At 39.7% G+C, this 19,896-nt stretch overlaps 1 protein-coding gene across 1 annotated transcript in view; it reads right to left on the bottom strand.

Moving 5' to 3' along the window:
* Nucleotides 1–687: 687 nt before the first annotated feature.
* Nucleotides 688–19,896, bottom strand: part of LOC122896474 (X-linked inhibitor of apoptosis) — a 57,854-nt gene continuing 38,645 nt past the window's right edge. The window contains exons 4-8 of the mRNA XM_044234676.1: nt 19,238–19,337; nt 18,107–18,185; nt 17,365–17,407; nt 11,342–11,542; nt 688–1,619 (exon numbers count right to left, since the gene is read on the bottom strand). Coding sequence (XP_044090611.1) covers nt 1,426–1,619; nt 11,342–11,542; nt 17,365–17,407; nt 18,107–18,185; nt 19,238–19,337 — 617 coding nt within the window. The 3' untranslated portion in view covers nt 688–1,425. The remainder of the gene's footprint in view (nt 1,620–11,341; nt 11,543–17,364; nt 17,408–18,106; nt 18,186–19,237; nt 19,338–19,896) is intronic.

The raw sequence follows: 19,896 nt of genomic DNA on the forward strand, positions 1-19,896 counted from the left end.
AAGACTTGACATTTTGTCCTATATACATCTTAATTATCCAAACAGTAAAAACGCACATGAAACTTTAAGATACAAGATGATATGAGAATCTCAACATGGAAAGCTGTCACTATAACTACAAGCAGTGTACAAACATGCTTCTACTTTTTCCTACATAAGCTGACAGATGTTTAAAATACTGGGTTAACAAAGATCTTTTAGTAAAGTGACTTAGGCAGGCTTAAACTAGCAAGGATTAAGGATGAATCCTTACTAATTAATTGGAAGATCTGAGACATATTTTATATTTCATTTTACAAAATCAGGAATATTTATTTTGAAACAAGAGAAGACATGGTCTACCTGTCAGAAAACTACCACTCAGAAATATTTTTCATCCACAAAAGCAGGAAAAACAAAAAAACATTTAAATTTCACATTGGCACCAAAAAGGTTAACTGCTCTGCCTTCTTGGATTAGAAAAACTAAAGCTGAGCAATAAGTAGTTTTGCAGGCGTTTGAACATGCCTAAGCCTTTAAATCAGTAAAATACTTTCTAAAAATTCTGATTACAAAATTAATACATACTTACAAAAATCCAAACAGAACAAAATGAAAAAAGTAGAAAGTGAAAGGCCCCTGCAACCCACCCCCCACCCCCGGGCCCTACCCTCCCCCCACCAAGAGAAACCACACTTAACAGTTTGGTGCTTTATCGATCCAAATCTTTTGTTCTATACATATACAAAACACACACACCTTCATCTGACTCATTCTATACACAGTGTTTTGCCACTTCAGCCTACACTTAATATATCTTTGACATCTTTCCATGTCAGTACATGTTGGCTAGATGGTATTCTATCCTTAAATACCCTTTTAACAATGGCAAAATAATTTTTTACAATCACCCATCCAAGCACGTGTGTCTAATTTTAAAACAGAATGGACAAAATACTAAAACACAAAGACAAACATCTAAAAATAATCTCTATCTTTCCACCAGTGTGGAACAGTTCATTCCTTTTCACACAAAACAAATTATGTGATTGGGGAGATTAACTCTAATCTCCACGTTTACAAAGAATGCTCCATTTGTTAAGCCTCTATGAAAAGAATGAAAAATTCAGCTGATTAATTCACTTACACTTAGAAACTAAGTTAGTGTACTACAAATACACATTGTGATCAGTTATACAGTATGATGCTTCTTAGTCTAGATTTCAATTAAATAAGAGTAAAAAAAAGGATATACAATATATCTAATATTCCCCCAAATCCAGAAATTCAAATTTTAGATTATGAACTAGAACACTGTAGTTTACATTTTGTCTACTTGGCAGCAAATGCTAATGGCATTCAATGCTGATTACTTAAAGTCAGTTCACATCACACACTCAATCAGGGTAATGACAAGAACATAATGCGCCTAACTGTACAGTTAGATTAAGACATAAAAATTTTTTGCTTGAAAGTAATGACTGTGTAGCACATGGGACATTTGTCAACTGCTTCAGCACATTGTTTACAAGTGACCAGATGTCCACAAGGAATGAAAACCACAGCAATATTTCTATCCATACAGATTTTGCAAAGCTTTTCCTCTTGCAGGAGCCTTAGCTGCTCTTCAGCACTGATCTCTGCACAAAGAGAAAAGAAATGTGTTAATTTTTACTTTCTTAGTTGTTGAAATGTACTGAAACAATGTGAACCCCTACTGTGTGCCAGGTGCTAGGCAAGGGCCGGGAGACAGGACAGCTCACACACGAAGCCTGCTCTCAAGCAGTTCGCAGGCTAGAGAAGGACGTGAGCTGAGGCTATGGAGGGAAGCACAAAGTACAAAGTGGTAAGTGCTATAATAACGTTATGTACCAAGGGCTCAGGGATGAGATGAGAGAACCAGTTCTTCTGTTCAGATGAGGTGGGAAAAGCTTCTCAGGTTGGCAGCTGCAGGGTGTGGGGGACGGGGGAAGAGGTGGAGTGACATTTAAACATGGCCAACAACTTGCCAGGCGGAGAAGCCAGGGTTAGGTAAAATGGAGTGACGTACGGAAAGGGCATGACTTACTCCAGAAATGGAGGGATGGATGTGAGGGACACTTTTGAAGTGGGACTACTAGGATTTGGGGACTGACTACATGTGAGGGATAAGGAAAAAGAGGAACCAGAGTTGATTTTAAGATTTCTAGTGTGGCTACAAGGGGTTGGTGATGCCAAAAGGAAATATTGGTTTGGCATTTTTCAAGTTGTTTTTGAGGTGTCTGCAGGGCATCTGTATATAAATGTCATTGGACAGCCATGTCTTGAGATCAGAAGTTAGGGCTAGAAAAAGAGATTTGGGTAACATCAGCATATAGGTGGCACTAAAGTACTTGTTTAATTCAGCCTTTCCCAAACTAGGTTTTGAGGTGTTAACAAATACATTACAAAAATGTGTTTCATGGTCAAACAAAACAATAATGACAGGGGTACTTGGGTGGCTCAACTGGTTAAGTGTCCCACTCTTGATCTCAGCTCAGATCTCAATCTCATGGTTGTGAATTCAAGCCCTGTGCTGGGCTCCACACTGCACGTGGAGTCTACTTTAAAAAAAATATAACTATAATGACAACAACCAACAATGGCAGCAGTTAATAGTAACATAGCACTTATTATTACGTGCCAGGCACTATTCTAAAGGCATTACATATTTTAACAATCTTTGTAGACCAGTGGTTTCCAAATGTGGCCTCACGTGAGAATCACTTGGGGCATTTTAAAATAAGATTTATTTATCTATTCCTGAAAGTGGGGGAGGGGCAGCAGGAGAGAATCTTCAGACTCCCCACTGAGTGGGGAGCCACTCTGGGGCTCCATCACAGGACCCATGAGATCATGATCTGAGTCAAAACCAAGAGTTGGATGCTTAACTGAGCAACTTGGGCGCACTTGGGCATTTTTTAAAATGATCGACTGCTATGCCCCATTTACTAAATCTAAACTTTCTGGGTATTTTTGTTGTTGTTCCAAAATTAAAATATGCAAAATAAAGAAGATATGGTTTTATACAACAACAACAACAATTATTTCTGGGATTACACACACTGGCTTGGGAACCAATGCTATGAAGTACAGGTCATATCCCCTCATATCCCCTGTAAGTACAGTACAGTACATATACCCTCTTAGAAAGTCACATTTAGGGGCGCCTGTGTGGCTCAGTCGGTTAAGCCTCTGCCTTTGGCTCGGGTCATGATCTCAGGTTCCTGGGATCGAGCCCCGCATCGGGCTCTCTGCTCAGCAGGGAGCCTGCTTCCCCCTCTCTCTCTCTGCCTGCCTCTCTGCCTACTTGTGATCTCTCTCTCTCTCTCTGTCAAATAAATAAATAAAATCTTTAAAAAAAAAAAAGTCACATTTAACTACAGAGTTCCTTTTTTTTAAAATTTTTGCTCCCTTTCCATGGCATCCCCTTTAACATCCTGGGGAACACTGTTTTTTTTTTTTTTAAGATATTTATTTATTTATTTATTTGACAGGTCACAAGCAGGCAGAGAGGCGGGCAGAGAGCTCCAGGGAAGCAGGCTCCCCGCTGAGCAGAGAGCCCAATGCGATTTCAGGCTTGATGCTACACCCTGAGATCATGACCTGAGCCAAAGGCAGAGGCTTAACCCACTGAGACACCCAGGTGCCCCAGAACACTGTTTGAAAACAAGTTTGAGAAACAGTGGTTGAGTTTTGTTCAACAAATATTTACTGAACACTTAACTAGGTTCTAGGAACTTGAGATACAACAACTAGCAAATACAAAGGCCCTAGGCCCCTAATCATTCATAAACTAGTGAGAAACACAAGTAGACAGGAAATTATAATAGAAGGTAATGATAAGGGTAATTGCAGTATGTTATAAAGAACACAGGAAAGGTGTAAATGTGCATGTACACATAAACAGAAGGCCACTTCGAAGAAATTATAGTTAAACTGGGTCCTAGAGGAGGAGGAGGAGTTAACTAGGAAAGATGGAGGGGGGACCCTGGGGGACAGAGGCAGTGGGAGAAGAGTGTTCTGGGCAGAGGAAACAGTACAGGCAGGCTCCGAGGGGAGAGACAGAACCAGGACTACAAGTACACGGATAAGCCTTGGGGAGAGACACAGCATGACTTGAGGCTACAGAAGATCAGCAGATGTCCCACCATGAAGACTTGGGAACCCACCTAAAGGAGTTTGGACTTGATCCTAAGGGCCCTGGGGGCCAGTAAAGGGTATTAACCGGGAGAGAGATAGGAGGAGATTTGTGCTTTGGAAAGGTATGCCTGACCAGGGTGGAGAGGAAGTATTATTTAATCTTTCTTCTTAAAAAGCAACCTCATGGGCATAATCAAAACTGTAAGCTCCTGTAAGCTCAAACAGGGACTGCACCGGAGAAAAGATAAAGCACCTGTCCTCAAGAAGCTTCGTCTGAGGTGTTGGACAGAAAAGGAAAACCATTCTAAAACAATGTTACAAATGCTCTCATAGCAGCACATATAAAGAGGGAGCTCCGGACTCTAATGTGGGTACTGGGGAAAGCTTCAAAGAATGACCTCTAAGTGGAACCTTGAAGGATGAGTTCACAAGACGGATTTAGGGGACTGGGGGTGGAGTGGGGAATAAGACTAGGTACACAGACAGGGAAAAGGCAGCTGGGGTGCAAGTAACAATGGAAGTAAAGAGATGGCACTCTGCACTGATTTGTCTCATATGAAAGCATTTAACCAAGAAAGTTAGAATCAAGTACATACTCATGAAGCCCCATAAGGAGGAAAATAATTAAAAAATTTACACATGGGGGCACCTGGGTGGCTCAGTGGGTTAAGCCTCTTAGCATCCTGCGATGGAGCCCCGCATCAGACTCTCTCTGCTCAGCAGGGAGCCTGCTTCTCCCTCTATCTCTGCCTACTTGTGATCTGTCAAATAAGTAAATATGATCTTTAAAAAAAAAAGAAATTTACCCATGACTTTTAGATGTGATGCTCCAATGAGTAAAAATGAACACTGGACCTAGAAGAGTCAAGTTTAATGGAGACAGAAAGCACAATGTCAATTACTGGGCTGGGGGAGGGGGAATAAGGATGTGTTGTTTAATGGGGACAGTTTCAGTTGTTTAGATAAAAAGAGTTGTGGAGACTGGCTGTACAACTGTGAATGTACTTAACACTAATGAACTTGAATGTTTAAAAATTTTAAACATTTTTTTTTAAGAGGAACACTGGACCACCTGTCAGGAAAACTGATTTTTATTCTCCACTCGCTGAGTGATCTTTACCAACACCACATCTATACTTCAGTTTTCTTACTGAAGTAATGAAAGTTTTTTTTTTTTAGATTTTATTTATTATTTATTTGACAGAGAGAGATCACAAGTAGGCAGAGAGGCAGGCAGAGAGAGAGAGGAGGAAGCAGGCTCCCTGCTGAGCAGAGAGCCCGATGCGGGACTCGATCCCAGGACCCCGAGATCATGACCTGAGCCGAAGGCAGCGGCCTAACCCACTGAGCCACCCAGGCGCCCAATGAAAGTTTTTTTTAAAAAGAATTTATTTATTTATTTGACAGAGAGAGAGAGAGATCACAAGCAGGTAGAGAGGCAGGCAGAGAGAGAGAGAGAGGAGGAAGCAGGCTCCCTGCTGAGCAGAGAGCCCAATGCGGGGCTTGATCCCAGGACCGGAGATCATGACCTGAGCTGAAGTTAGGGGCTTTAACCCACTGAACCACCCAGGCGCCCCTAAGTAATGAAAGTTTTTATAAGATCTTTCAGGTTCATTTTGGTTCTGATGATTTGTGATTCTGTTTTACAGAGCACAGTGGAATGAAATGCCAGGCCTACCAAACACTGTTATTGATTTTTCCTACCTTATTTCAGCCTTATGTACAGCAACTTACTTGACATGGTGAGGTTCTGGCCATAGATTTCACCTCCTGAGACTAATAGTTTACCTCTGACAATTTTATTTCACTCAAATCTTCGGGTAACTATTGGATTCTACATCCTTTACTATGGTACCTTTCCCCTTACACTGTCTTTCCTTTCTTTAGTATTTAATTTATTTATTTGAGAAAGAGATAGAGAGTACATAAGCAGGTGGAGGAACAGAGGGAGAGGGACAGGAAGACTCCGCACTGAGCACAGAGCCTGATGCTGGGCTCAATCCCATGACCCTGAGCCATAACCTGAGCCAAAATCAAGAGTCAGATGCTTAACCACCTGTGCTACCCAGGCAACCCATCTTTTTTTAAAAGATTTTATTTATTCATTTGAGAGACAGAGAGAAAGCTAGAGTTGGGGTGGGGGAGGCAGACTCCCCTGCTAAACTAGGAGCCCAATGTGGGACTAGATCCCATGACCCGGAGATCATCACCTGAGCTGAAGGCATACGCTTAACCACCCGAGCCACCTAGGTATCCCCAACTTTTAAAAAAATTATTTGAGAGTGACCACATGAGTGGGAGAGAGGGGAGAGGGAGAGAGAATCTCAAGCAGACTGGCCACTGAGCACAGAACCCAATGAGGGGCTCAATCCCACAATCCTGAGTTTGATCGACCCTGAGCTGAAATCAAGAGTCAGATGCTTAACCGACTGGGCTACCCAGGTGCCCCAGCACACTATGTAACCTTTAAAAAGAAATGAATACACTATCAGATACTATTTTTAGAAGATCATTTACTGGGCTATTCTCTGTCACATAGCCATTGGGATAAAGTTAGTACTGAATCTAGGATTTCTCAGCAACAGTAAGAGTGTAGTTTTTCTAATAACTTCTACCCACTTTACCTCAGTTAGGCCCATCTTCTCTTCTGGATAGAATTAAGAAGAGTCTTAGTGCCAGTCTTTACTCATCAGCCCTTGGTAAGAGGAATAGGCAGTAGCTCTGGTGTGAGAAGATAGCCTGTATCAGTTAACCTCCCTCTCAATTTAATGAGACCAAGGAGACAACTGATGAATTCCAACTCCTGCTTCTGAAGGCTGCCATTTGCTCAGGCCTTCCTTCCCACACCATCCTAGTTTGTAGGCTCTCTGGTAACAAGAATGCCCATCAACTCCTGTTGGATAGAAAACAGACACTCCCTAAAGTACTCTGCCCCTTGTTCTCTTCCTATTGCAACCCACTAAATCATCCTGTTGCTGACAATACCTTTAGGTATAAAAACACCTTATTGTCAAACTTGAGTTGTGGTTTAGATACAGAGAAAAATGATACGGTCACTTGTATTTCTATTGTAGTAGAAAAATGACCAAGTCAGTGGTTCATTTTACCACTGCCAGGATAAGTGAAGCTATTACCGGTTTTATTTTTTTTTAAGGCTTTATTTATTTATTTGAGAGAGAGTGAGAGAGAGAACAGAAGAGGAGAGAAGGTCAGTGAGAGAAGCAGACTCCCCACCAAGCAGGGAGCCCAATGCAGTAGTTGATCCCTGGACTCCAGGATCATGACCTGAGCCGAAGGCAGTTACTTAACCAACTGAGCCACCCAGGCGCCCCTATTACAGGTTTTAAATGAATGCCTATTTAGGAAAAGAACAGTATGCTTTCTGTTGAATGTTTTTTATCAACAGATGTAACTTAAAAAATCACTATTATTCTGTTTTGTGACCAATTAATTATCTGAATAATGTTTTAGAAGCACTGGAATTAACTTAAAGATCAAAAGGGTGTATTCATATTTTAATTTTTATTTTTTTTAAGTAAACCCTACACTCAATGTGGAGCTTGAACTCATAACCCCGAGATTAAGAGTCACCAGCTCTTCTGACTGGGCCAGTCAGGAGTTCCAAAAGGGTCTTTAATGTAAAAAAAAAAAAAAAAGTAAACTTTTAGATTTATTAGCACTGGGAGAATTTTCAACCTTTGTGAGAGGTGGTCAAGAGCTCAAAGAATAATGACTATAACAACGGTTTGAAGTGGCGGGGGGGTGGGAGGTTGGGGTACCAGGTGGTGGGTATTATAGAGGGCACGGCTTGCATGGAGCACTGGGTGTGGTGAAAAAATAATGAATACTGTTTTTCTGAAAATAAATAAATTGGAAAAAAAAAAACAACGTACCTCAGTACCCAAAATTATTCATAGTTTGAAATGTACTCATAGTTTGCCAAGCAAACATCAAAGAGTTGCTTTCATCCTTTTTTTAAAAAAAGATTTTATTTATTTATTTGACAGAGATCACAAGTAGGCAGAGAGAGACAGGGTTGGGGCGGTGGGGGGGTGGAATGCAGGCTCCCTGCTGGGCAGAGAGCCTGATGCAGGGCTCGATCCCAGGAACCTGAGATCATGACCTGAGCTGAAGACAGAGGTTTAACCCACTGAACCACCCAGGTACCCCGAGTTGCGTTTATCCTCAAAGAAGGAACTTATATATTTTTTAAAGATTTTATTTATTTATTTGTCAGACAGAGATCAAAAGTAGGCAGAGAGACAGGCAGAGAGAGAGGCAGAGAGAGAGGGGGAAGCAGGCTCGCTGCTGAGCAGAGAGCCCCATGCGGGGCTCGATCCCAGGACCCTGGGATCATGACCTGAGCCGAAGGCAGAGGCTTTAACCCACTGAGCCACTCAGGCACCCCAGGAACTTACATTTTTTACCTTTTACTGCATAAACAACAAAATGGCAGTTCAACCGGGATGGGGCTGCTCTGGCTGAATAGGCTCTTACACCTCTTGTTCCTAAAAGGAGTTTATATGCTTCCCTTGCACATTATTTAATGCAATTTTTAGGGGCACCTGGCTGGCTCAGTCAACAGAGCATTTGACTCTTGATCTCAGGGTTCTGAGTCCAAGCCCTGGGTTGGGCGTGGAGTCTATTTAAAAAAAAAGTTTAATACAATTTCCATATATGATTTACAGTTCCAGGGTGCCACTCATTCAAGCTCTATTTAGTAATATGGTGTGTTTACAGGTTTACATTGCATGAAAAGCTGCAGAACACTCTAAATCCATTTTAATTACAAAACGTACAGATTCCACACATGATCATAAAAGCCTTCATTATTCTTTATCTAAACCCACACCTACATAAATAAATTAGGCATGCCTGGGTGGCTCAGTCAGTTAAGTGTCCATCCCTTTTTTTCTTTTTTTAAAAAGATTTATTTTAGAGAGAGACAGAAGGGGGAAAGGCAGAGGGAGAGAATCCTCAAGTGGACTCCCCACCCAGCATGGAGCCTGATCCCACAACCCATGAGATCATGACCTGAGTTGAAACAAAGAGTTGGATGCTTAACCAACTGAAGTACCTAGGCACCCCAGCATCCAACCCTTGATTATGGCTCAGGTCATGATCCCAGGGTCATGGGCTCAAGCTCTGCAAAGGTTCCAAGCTCAGTGAGGAATCTGCTTGAGATTCTCTTTTTCCCTCTCCCTCTATCCCCTCCCCCAGCACTATCTCTAACATAAATAGGTAAATCATTACAAAAATAAAATAAAATTACTAAACTAGTGGATCTTACTTGAATACCAATTCGGACAAATCAACTGTTACGAATGTTTCAAGACAATGGAAAAAATTAAAACCAACTGATATTCAAATGATATTATGGAATTACTGATAATTTTGTTAAGTGTGGTAACCGTATGTTATGGAATAAATGTATCCACTCAAAAATTCCTATGTCGAAGCCCTAAACACCCAATGTGATGGGACTCACAGACAGGCCCCTGGGAGGCAGGTAATTAAATTCAGATGAGGTCATAAGGGTGGGACCTGCTAATTATGGAATCGGTATCTTTTTTTCTTTTATTTCTTTCCTTCACTTTATTATGTATGTATGTATATACATATGTATGTATTTTTATTTTCATTCATTTTAAAGACCTTATTTTTTTTAAAGATTTTATTTATTTATTTGACAAAGAGAGATCACAAGTAGGCAGAGAGGCAGGCAGAGAGAGAGAGAGAGGAGGAAGCAGGCTCCCTGCTGAGCAGAGAGCCCGATGCGGGCCTCGATCCCAGGACCCTGAGATCATGACCTGAGCCGAAGGCAGCGGCTTAACCCACTGAGCCACCCAGGCGCCCTAAAGTCCTTATTTTTAAGTAATCTCTACACATAATGTGGAGCTCCAACTCACAATCCCACGATCAAGAGTTGCATGCTCTACTAAGCCAGCCAGATGTTCCATGGAATCAGTGTATTTATAAGAGGAAAAGAGACCAGAGTGCTCTGCCTTTACAGAGAAAAAACCGCCATCTGCAAGCCTGGAAGAGCGTCCTCATCAGGAACCAAATATGCCAGCACCTTGATCCTGGACTTCCTGACCCCCAGAAATGTGAGAAATAAGTATCTGTTGTTTTAAGTCTATGGTATTCTGTTAGAGCACTCTGAGCATAGTTTAAGTTACTGCTTAACAGGACAGCATTAAGTTAAAAAAATCTTTATCTGTTACGTATATATTAAAGTATTTATAGGTGAATGATATATGTGATACCTGGAATTTTCTTTGAAATACCACAGCAAAAAATGTTGGGGGAAAAAAATGAAGCAAGATTGGAAAACTGATGATGATTACTGTATCTGATTTATGGGTACATGAAGGTTCACTGTACTGTTTTCTCCAATTTTGACTTTTTTTGAATTTTTTATTAGCAGAAGGTTTTTTTAAAAAGATTTTATTTATTTATTTGATAGAGTGAGCACAAGTAGGCAGAACTGGAGACAGAGGGGGAGGAGAAGCTGGTTCCCAGCCGAGCAGAGGGCCCCATGGGGGCTTGATACCAGGATTCTGGGATCATGACCTGGGCTGGAGGCAGAAGCCCAACCGAGAGCCACCCAGGTGCCCATAACAGAACGGTTTTCTTTAAAAAATTTTTTAAAGATTTTATTTATTTATTTGACAGACAGAGATCACAAGTAGGCAGAGAGGCAGGCAGAGAGAGAGGAGAGAGGAGGAAGCAGGCTCCCTGCTGAGCAGGGAGCCCGATGCGGGGCTCGAACCCAGGACCCTGGGATCATGACCTGAGCGGAAAGCAGAGGCTTTAACCCACTGAGCCACCCAGGCGCCCCAACAGAACGTTTTTTAAAAGAAATTGTTTATCCGGGGCACCTGGGTGGCTCAGTGGATTAAGCCTCTGCCTTCGGCTCAGGTCATGATCTCGGTGTCCTGGTATCAAGCCCCGCATTGGGCTCTCTGCTCCGTGGGGAGCCTGCTTTCCCCTCTGTCTCTGCCTGCCTCTCTGCCTACTTGTGATCTCTCTGTCAAATAAAATAAATAAAATCTTTAAAAAAAAAAGAAAGAAATTGTTTATCCCAGGGGGGATGTGAGAAGGAAAAAAATGAATGGGTTACAGTCATATAAGATACGATCCATAATGAAGTACTATTAGGTGTTTCTTGCTTTTTAAAAATAAAAACAGCCATGCATACCTTTTTGTAATGAAGTTTGGCTTGACTCATCTTGTGTATTGTCTTTCTGAGCACTCACTAAATCTGAAACGAGAATCTCAAGTGATGTATAGTTGCTCCCAGATGTCTGAATTTTTTCCTCCATTATTTTCTTAATGTCCTTGAAATTGAATCCCATTCGTAGAGCCTCTTGTAACATAGGATTTTGGAAGATGGCATCATCTGAAATAAAAATTGGTGAGGAAAAAGAACCCAGAGTTTAAACAATTATTTTCATTAACACAACTCAACAGCGAAGTACAGTTAAGAAGGGGCGCCTGGGTGGCCCAGGGGTTAAAGCCTCTGCCTTCAGCTCGGGTCATGATCTCAGGGTCCTGGGATCGAGCCCCGCATCGGGCTCTCTGCTCAGCAGGAAGCCTGCCTCCCCCACTTCTCTGTCTGCCTATCTGCCTACTTGTGATCTATCAAATAAATAAATAAAATCTTTTAAAAAAAGTACAGTTAAGAAGAAAAAGGTACGCAGCAAGAAAATTAAAAAAAATCAAAGCTACTCTGGGAAGATTTTAAAATACTTAAGCACTGAATAATCAGAATTTTATAATCATTGACAATACAGTATTATTTTGTAGCACTATGAATTGAGATTAGATGCTTTAAAGACTAAAGAAATAGTGCAAGATTAGGTAAAACTGAGAAGATAAAGTTAAGTGCTTCAAAAATCAGATTTTTTTTCCAAATCAGCTGTACTCATTAACAGCTAACCTACATACTTAAGAGTAGATGTCTTTCCCAAGTCACTAGCAATTATTTTGGAAAAATCATGGGAAATGGGGGGAATTTGGAGTCTGTGACCTTGAATGTGTGAGCTTCCTATCTCTGAGACTTAGTTTCTGCAGCCAAGGGGGGTGAACTAGATAAGGAAACAAAATGAATAGAAATTCACTGCAATGGTACTCGAAGTAGAAATACAGGTTATGAATGGAACTGCTGAAAGAGGACACTTACACCCTCTGATTCATCAATTCTACTTGATTACTAAAAATAAGTACAAAGGTCCACCAAAAAAAAAAAAGATCCACCAAAGACATACACAAGAAAATTCATAGCAGTGTCATTTGTAAGAGCCTCAAACTGGAAACAACCTGAACATCTATCACCAGGTGAATGAGCAAGTAAACTGTGGTATATTCAAACACTACACAGCAACAAGAAAAATGAACTTCTGCCACAGACAACATAATCTCACAGATCTGATGAACAAAACGTCATCATAATGATGAACCAGAGACAAAAGAATATACCAAATGATTACATTTATTGGATGTTCAAGACTAATCTATGGTGGGGCTTCTGGGTGGCTCTGGTCATGATCCCAGGGATCAAGCCCTGAATCAAGCTTCTTGCTCGGCGGGAAGCCTGCTTCTCCCTCTTCCACCACCCCCTGCTTGTGTCCCCTCTCTCACTGTGTCTCTGTCAAATAAATAAATAAAATCTTAAAAACACAGAAGTCAGAACAGAGCTTGGGGTAGATGTTGATTGGGAAAGGGGCCTGAAGGGAGTTTCTGGCATGGTGGGAATGTTCTATTACCTTTTATTTTTTTTTAAAGATTTTTATTTATTTATTTGAGAGAGAGCGTGCAAGCAGTAGTGGGGGGTGGGGGGTGGGAGAAACAAACTCCCCGCTGAGCAGGAAGCCCTCTGTAGGGCTCCATTCCAGGATCCTGAGATCATGACCTGAGCCAAAGGCAGATGCTTAACTGACTGAATCATCCAGGTGCCCCCAGTTCTATATATATTTTTAAAGATTTTATTTATTTATTTGACAGAAATCACAAGTAGACAGGGAGGCAGACAGAGAGGAGGAAGAGGCTTCCTGATGAGCAGAGAGCCCGATGCGGGGCTCGATCCCAGGACCCTGAGATCATGACCCGAGCTGAAGGCAGAGGCTTTAACCCACTGAGCCACCCAGGCGCCGCCCCCCGCCCAGTTCTATATTTTGATTTGACTAATGACTACACAGATAAATGCATGTTGAAGTTCACTGACTTAAATACTTAAGATTAGTCTATTTTAAGCATTTTATTTTATGTGTATTATACTTCAATACATGTTTTTTAAAAAGAGAAGTTGGAAAGGGATTTGATTTTAAGAAATATTACATGGTAAGTAATAAGAGAAGTAATAAAGTAACTTAAGATCTTTGATATGTTGGGAAGTTATAATGCAGATAAAAGACCATTTATGAGACTACTAAAGCAACTGAATCAGAAATAAGGGCAGAAACTAGGGCAGAACCAGTGGATTTTTGACAATATTATAAAGGTTGAATTCATCAGACCTGGTGGCTAATTAAATGTAGAGGGATTAAGGAAAGCAAAGAGCTTAAAATGACTCAAATTACTGGGCAACTTTGTGAACTGTGGAACTATTAACCAGCTTGGGGGGAAAAGAACAGGACTGGATTCAGTCTGAGTGATTTTTAGAAATGCTGAATTTGAGCTGCTTTTTGAGATTTCTAGGTGGATGTGTCCAGAGGTCAGCTGGACATCACTCTTTCCTGGTTCTACTGTCTGATTTTTTTTCCAGCTTGTTTTGCTGGCTCCTTCTGCTCACCTGATTAGACACTGGTGGCTCCCCTCTATTCCCTCACTGATTCCCCCTTTTTAACAATCTCTCTGGATACCCCCCAATACCACAGTTTTACCCTTATTTATGTGAGTTCCAGATTTTAAGACCCACCTACTTGGATATCCTGTAGGTATCTCAAGGTTATCCTGCTAAAAAACAAAAGCAGGGACAACAGGATATCCACATGAAAAATAACTGAAAGGGCCCCCACCTTACACTAACTCAAAATGGATCAAAGACCTGAATGTAAGAGATAAAACCATAAAACTCTTAGAAGAAAACATAAATGACCTTGGATTAGGCAATGGTTTCTTAGATATAATACTAAAAGCATAAGCAACAAAAAAAATAAGATAAATTGTTTTCATCAAAATTAAAAATTTATATACATCAAAGTACACCAGCAAGAAAATAAAAATGAGTGAAAATATTTGCCAATCATATATCTGACAGGGACTTACATGTAAAAAACTAGAATGTACAAAGAACTCTTATAACTCAGTAACAAAAACATAAATAACCCAACTGAAAAACACGCAAAGGCGATGGACACTTCTCCAAAGAAGACATACAAATGGCCACTAAGCACACAAAAGGATGCCTGACATCATTAGCTATCAGGGAAATGCAAATCAAAATCACAATAAGATACCATTTCACATCCACTAGGATGGACATAATAAAAAGACATACAATAACAAGTGTTAACAAAAATGTGGAGAAACAAACTAGATCCCTTCTACACTGCTAGTGAGAATGTAAAATGGTGCAGCCATGTTGGAAAACTGGCCATGTATCAAAAGGTTAAATGTAGAGTTACTATATAACCCAGCAATTCCATGCTGAAATTTATACTCAAGAGAATTAAAAACCTTTGTCCACACAAAAATTTGCACACGAATATTCATAGCAGCATCAGCATCATTCATAAGAGCCAAAAAGTGGAAACCCAAATGTCTATCAACTGATGAATGGATAAAGAGAATGTGGTATTACCCATACAAAGGAAAACTTTTCCCCCATAATAAAGGAAGGAAGGATTTATATGAGTACCACAACATGGATGAACTTCAAAGCCACATATTATTATCCCATTTATATGAAATGTCCAGGATAGGTAAATCCAGAGAGACAGAAATAGATTGGTAGTTGTCTGGCTAGACTTGAGGGTTAAGGGGCAGCAGTGGTGACTGACTGCTAATGGGTACACAGTTTCTTTTAGGGATTATGATAATGTTCCGCAATTGAATATCAGTGATGGTTCCACGACCCTGTGAATATACTAAGAAACACCAAAGTGTACAGTTTGTAAGGGTGAAATTTTTGCTATATGAATTACATGTCCATTTTAAAACATTAATCCTGAACTAGAGCAAGAGTCTCAGTAGTCATAAAAAGTACAGTATAGGGCACCCGCGTGGCTCAGTTGGTTAAGCAACTGCCTTGGGCTCAGATTATGATCCTAGAGTTCCAGGGTCGAGTCCCACATCGGGCTCCCTGCTCAGCAGAGAGTCTGCTTCTCCCTCTGATCTCTCCCCTCTCATGCTCTCTCTCTCTCCCAAATAAATAAAATCTTTTTAAAAAAGATTGTTAGGGTGATTACTATCAAGAAATGTTACAGAATCTTTTTTTTTTTAAAGATTTTATTTATTTATCAGAGAGAGAGAGGGGGAGAGAGCGAGCACAGGCAGACAGAATGGCAGGCAGAGGCAGAGGGAAAGGGAGAAGCAGGCTCCCTGCTGAGCAAGGAGCCCGATGTGGGACTCGATCCCAGGATGCTGGGATCATGACCTGAGCCGAAGGCAGCTGCTTAACCAACTGAGCCACCCAGGCGTCCCAATGTTACAGAATCTTTAAAAAAAGATTTATTTGACAGAGAGAGACACAGTGAGAGAGGGAACATAAGTAGGAGGAGTGGGAGAGGAAGAAGCAGGCTTCCTGCCAAACAGGGAGCTCAATGTGGGGCTGGACCCCAAGAATTATGACCCAAGCCAAAGGCAGATGCTTAACGACTGAGCCACCCAGGCGCCCCAAGAAATGTTACAGAATCTTCATTTGTGGATAATTTCAAAAATATAGGCTGGAATAAGTGATTTCTTAAACTTTAGTACTTATGCCCATTACAAAACCTGTATCAAACATCATCAAAGTGGCTCTCCTTCTTAAGCGTATTTATGCTTATATATAGTTTTCTCGTGTAACGCTTAGAGGATGCTGTAAGGAGTAGGGAATTAGCAGACATATTCTACAAGACCAGCACTCTCACCCCTGAGCTATGGAGCCAGCAGACATACTCTAAATTAAAATTTTGTACTATTTTTGAAACATGATACCTAAGTTGAGAACAATATCTACAGTGTGATGTAGGTTTCAGAAGACCCTGTTTACAGTCCTAGTTCTATTAATGATTCGTAATGTAACTGTGGGCAGGTCACTTAACCTCATTGACTGTGTTTCTTCACCTGTGTTTCTTCATCTGATAATGGTATCATCTCTGCTTAACATAGTATCTTTCTGGTTTTTAAACATGTTTATGATGAGTTAATAATCTTCGGGATAAAAACCTCTACCTCTCTATAATGTAACAGAAGATAAACTGAACCATGCCCCTCTGCGAAGAAACTGGGGGATGCACAAAGATGGCATGGGATAAGGAAGCAGGTAGAGCTGATCATGGTGATGGCACATTAGCAGATCACATTGGATTCATGATCCCGGTTAACTCAAGAAGCACCTGGGACAAAAATACACTTACCTCTTCCTTTTTTGATTTTAACAGAAATGGCAATAGACAGTCATTTGGATCCAAATGGACAGCTGCTGCTCCTGAACTTAGAAAAGCTAACTGCCCAACCTCCATAGGAATGTCATTTCTTAAAATTTTATTTATTATTTTTAAGTATAATTAATATGATTTTATATATGTAACTATATAACTTATAATATGATTTAGTGTCATTGAAAAATTTTCCAGTACAATTAATGTACAGTGTTACCTTTGTCACATGAATGTTATTAATATATAAATATCTGGCTTAAATTTATAGGCACTTCATTAATTCTTAGCTTTATAGCAATCTCATCTTAAATAAAGATATCTTAATTACCTTGAAAGAATAGCCTTACGTCTCCACCCTATAAATAACAACTGCAATAAATTAGCAATGGAATTAAAAGTATATTTATTTTAGGGGCACCTGGGTGGCTCAGTGGGTTAAGCCTCTGCCTTCAACTCAGGTCATGATCTCAGGGTCCTGGAATAGAGCCCCGCATAAGGCTCTCTGCTCAGCAGGGAGCCTGCTTCCCTACCCCCTACCCCCGCCTGCTTCTCTGCCTATTTGTGATCTCTGTCTGTTAAATAGATAAATAAAATCTTAAAAAAATAAAAGTTTATTTATTTTAATAAACATATTTACCAATTCTTTTAGTTAATGATGTTGTTTTTTCAGCAGTTCTTACCTAAAACAGAAATATGGATTATAAGTTAGAATTCTTTTTGGTAGAAGGCAGTTACCTCAAATTGAAAAGTTATACTAATCATGAATTTATAAGTTGGCTTTATTCCAATTTAACATATGAGAGTTTGCAAGAGGCATAATATGATGAAGCTAGAAAGACGTTAACAGATCATCTAACCCAATCCATTCCCTTTACAGACAAGACGTTGAGGCGTCTTTATCAGGGAGATAAAGCAACTCCATCGAGGCTAGAGAGTTCATGGTAAAGCCATAATGGCAACTCAGGCCTTCCATTCTAGTCCATGGCTCTTCCCATGTGGTGCTGATACCTTGGCCACCCCAGGCTGCACTGTCAATTTAGATACGTTTTTGAGATTTTAAAATACTGTCTATGAAAAGTTTACAACTATTTATGAGTATAAAACACATTACACAAAAGTAATTTCAGAAGCTGGGGGGTTAAGTACTTTAGTTCTTCAAGCCCATTTTTGTTTACGGTGATCACTGAATGAGTCAGCTCATGGTGATTCCCTTTTCACAAATCTGCTTCAGGTCAAGAACAAGCATTCTTCAAGATCTCCTCTTTAAGGCTCACTATACATTATTAATTTAAGATACTATACTGTGAATTTTACACCAAGAAATCATTGCAAAAGAAATTAAATATTTAAAATTAGGTATTCTACAATATGTGACTTACCATAGAGTCCTCAAGTGAATGGGTTAAATGAATATTGCTTACATATTCTTGTCCCTTCTCTTCTAACAGATATTTACACCTAAATAGTTAAAAGAAGGTTAAAAGAAGGTTAAAAGAAGGTTCAACTTTGGTATCTGACAAATTAGTAAAGTATAAGAAAAGATATAATCTCCATGGTCTTAATTCCATGAACGTGCTTTTTGGCATTTCTAAGAAGCTGCAAAATGAAATGTTATCCAATTCCCTATCAACTGCTGTTTTAAAGTTAAAAAAAAAGGGTTCCCTTTGTTATGCTACTTTGCTAATCTTAGTGAGGCAAAAAATACCAACGTGAGAACTTTCAACTTTTAAACAAGTTATTACATTATTGCCTTAAGATTCAAAAATTTTTTTCAAATAGTTAATCTTAAATTTTATTTAAAGGATTAACCAACTGTACATTTTAAAGGAATTTTTTGGGCTTTCAACCTTTCCTCTTAAGGCTTTTTAGGTTTAAGGTTTATTTTCAAACAATCACTCTTAAGTTTTAAGTTATACTCTTTTGCAGGCCAAAAATTCTACACCACCTACATATATGTATACTTTATTTTTAAAGATGACAAAGAGACATTTAGAGTATGTCATTATTATTTTAAGATGCCACTGATTATAAGAAGCATGATTATTTTATGTGCCATGAGTGCCAATTAAATTATGACCCACCACTAGATGTGTCTTTTCAAAAATCTTAAAATATGAACAACTGTATGTCTTAGAATCAGTGAGACACAGAACTATTTGCTAGGGGATGTGATGGGTTCTTAGGAAAAATCCTTGGCAACAAGGGCTCTCTTGTGCCCACTGTGAAAAGAACCCACTTCCAACAACAAAACTATATATTCCTAATTTGTTGTTTAGAAATAGAATCATCTCAATGTCATAGATACAACACATAAGCAACAAATGCTTTGGTCACCAGAGAAGGCTTAGGGTTTTTTTTTTCTATAAAGTAGGTGACCCCATTTTTATAAACCTGGTGTGAACTGCAAGCCATGGTGAAGGCAAAAATAGTTGAGGTGAAAAGTTATTCAAGATTTTCCCATTGCAAATGTCTAACTTGCCTGTTCCTGAATAAACATTTAAATACCTTACCCTGGATACCACTTAGCATGTTGTTCCCAAGGGTCTTCACTGGGCTTCCAATCAGTTAGCCCTCCTCCACAGTGAAAGCATTTTACTTTATCACCTTCCCCTAAGAAAAGACACAAGTAAAAATACATGTATTTGTGCAACTGGAAGCTTATGAAAAAATACCCCCTTTCATACCATGAAATTAATCATTTCTAAATTACATGAAAATCTTACAGCTTCAAGGAAGATATTCAAATTCATATCTAAGTAAAAGATATGATTGAGGAGGAAATGCATAGTGAACTCACTGATTTAATTGAGGTATTTTACATGCCCAATTTTTATGTAAAAAATTACGACTGTTAACTTCTTTATAACATGTCATTTAGGGCCACCAATACTACACTTTTTCAAACTGTGGAACTTTAAAGTTCAGCTTAACAAAAACACAAAGTAAGTTTCTCTAAGGTTATTATAGCTACGTGACACTAAACAAGCCTTCAAGATTGCTATAGGAGACTATGTAAATAAAATACTGAAATAACTAATAATTTGTGTTTTGGTACAACTCAATCCTAAAATAAATGGGTCAGATATATAATGGTGTAACTTTTCTGAATACTCCTGGAAGCCATCACACCAATGGCCCTTCCTGACACGTTTACAGCAGTCCCTTTGAG

The sequence above is a fragment of the Neovison vison genome, chromosome X, assembly GCF_020171115.1.
Source record: "Neovison vison isolate M4711 chromosome X, ASM_NN_V1, whole genome shotgun sequence".
NCBI lineage: Eukaryota > Metazoa > Chordata > Mammalia > Carnivora > Mustelidae > Neogale > Neogale vison.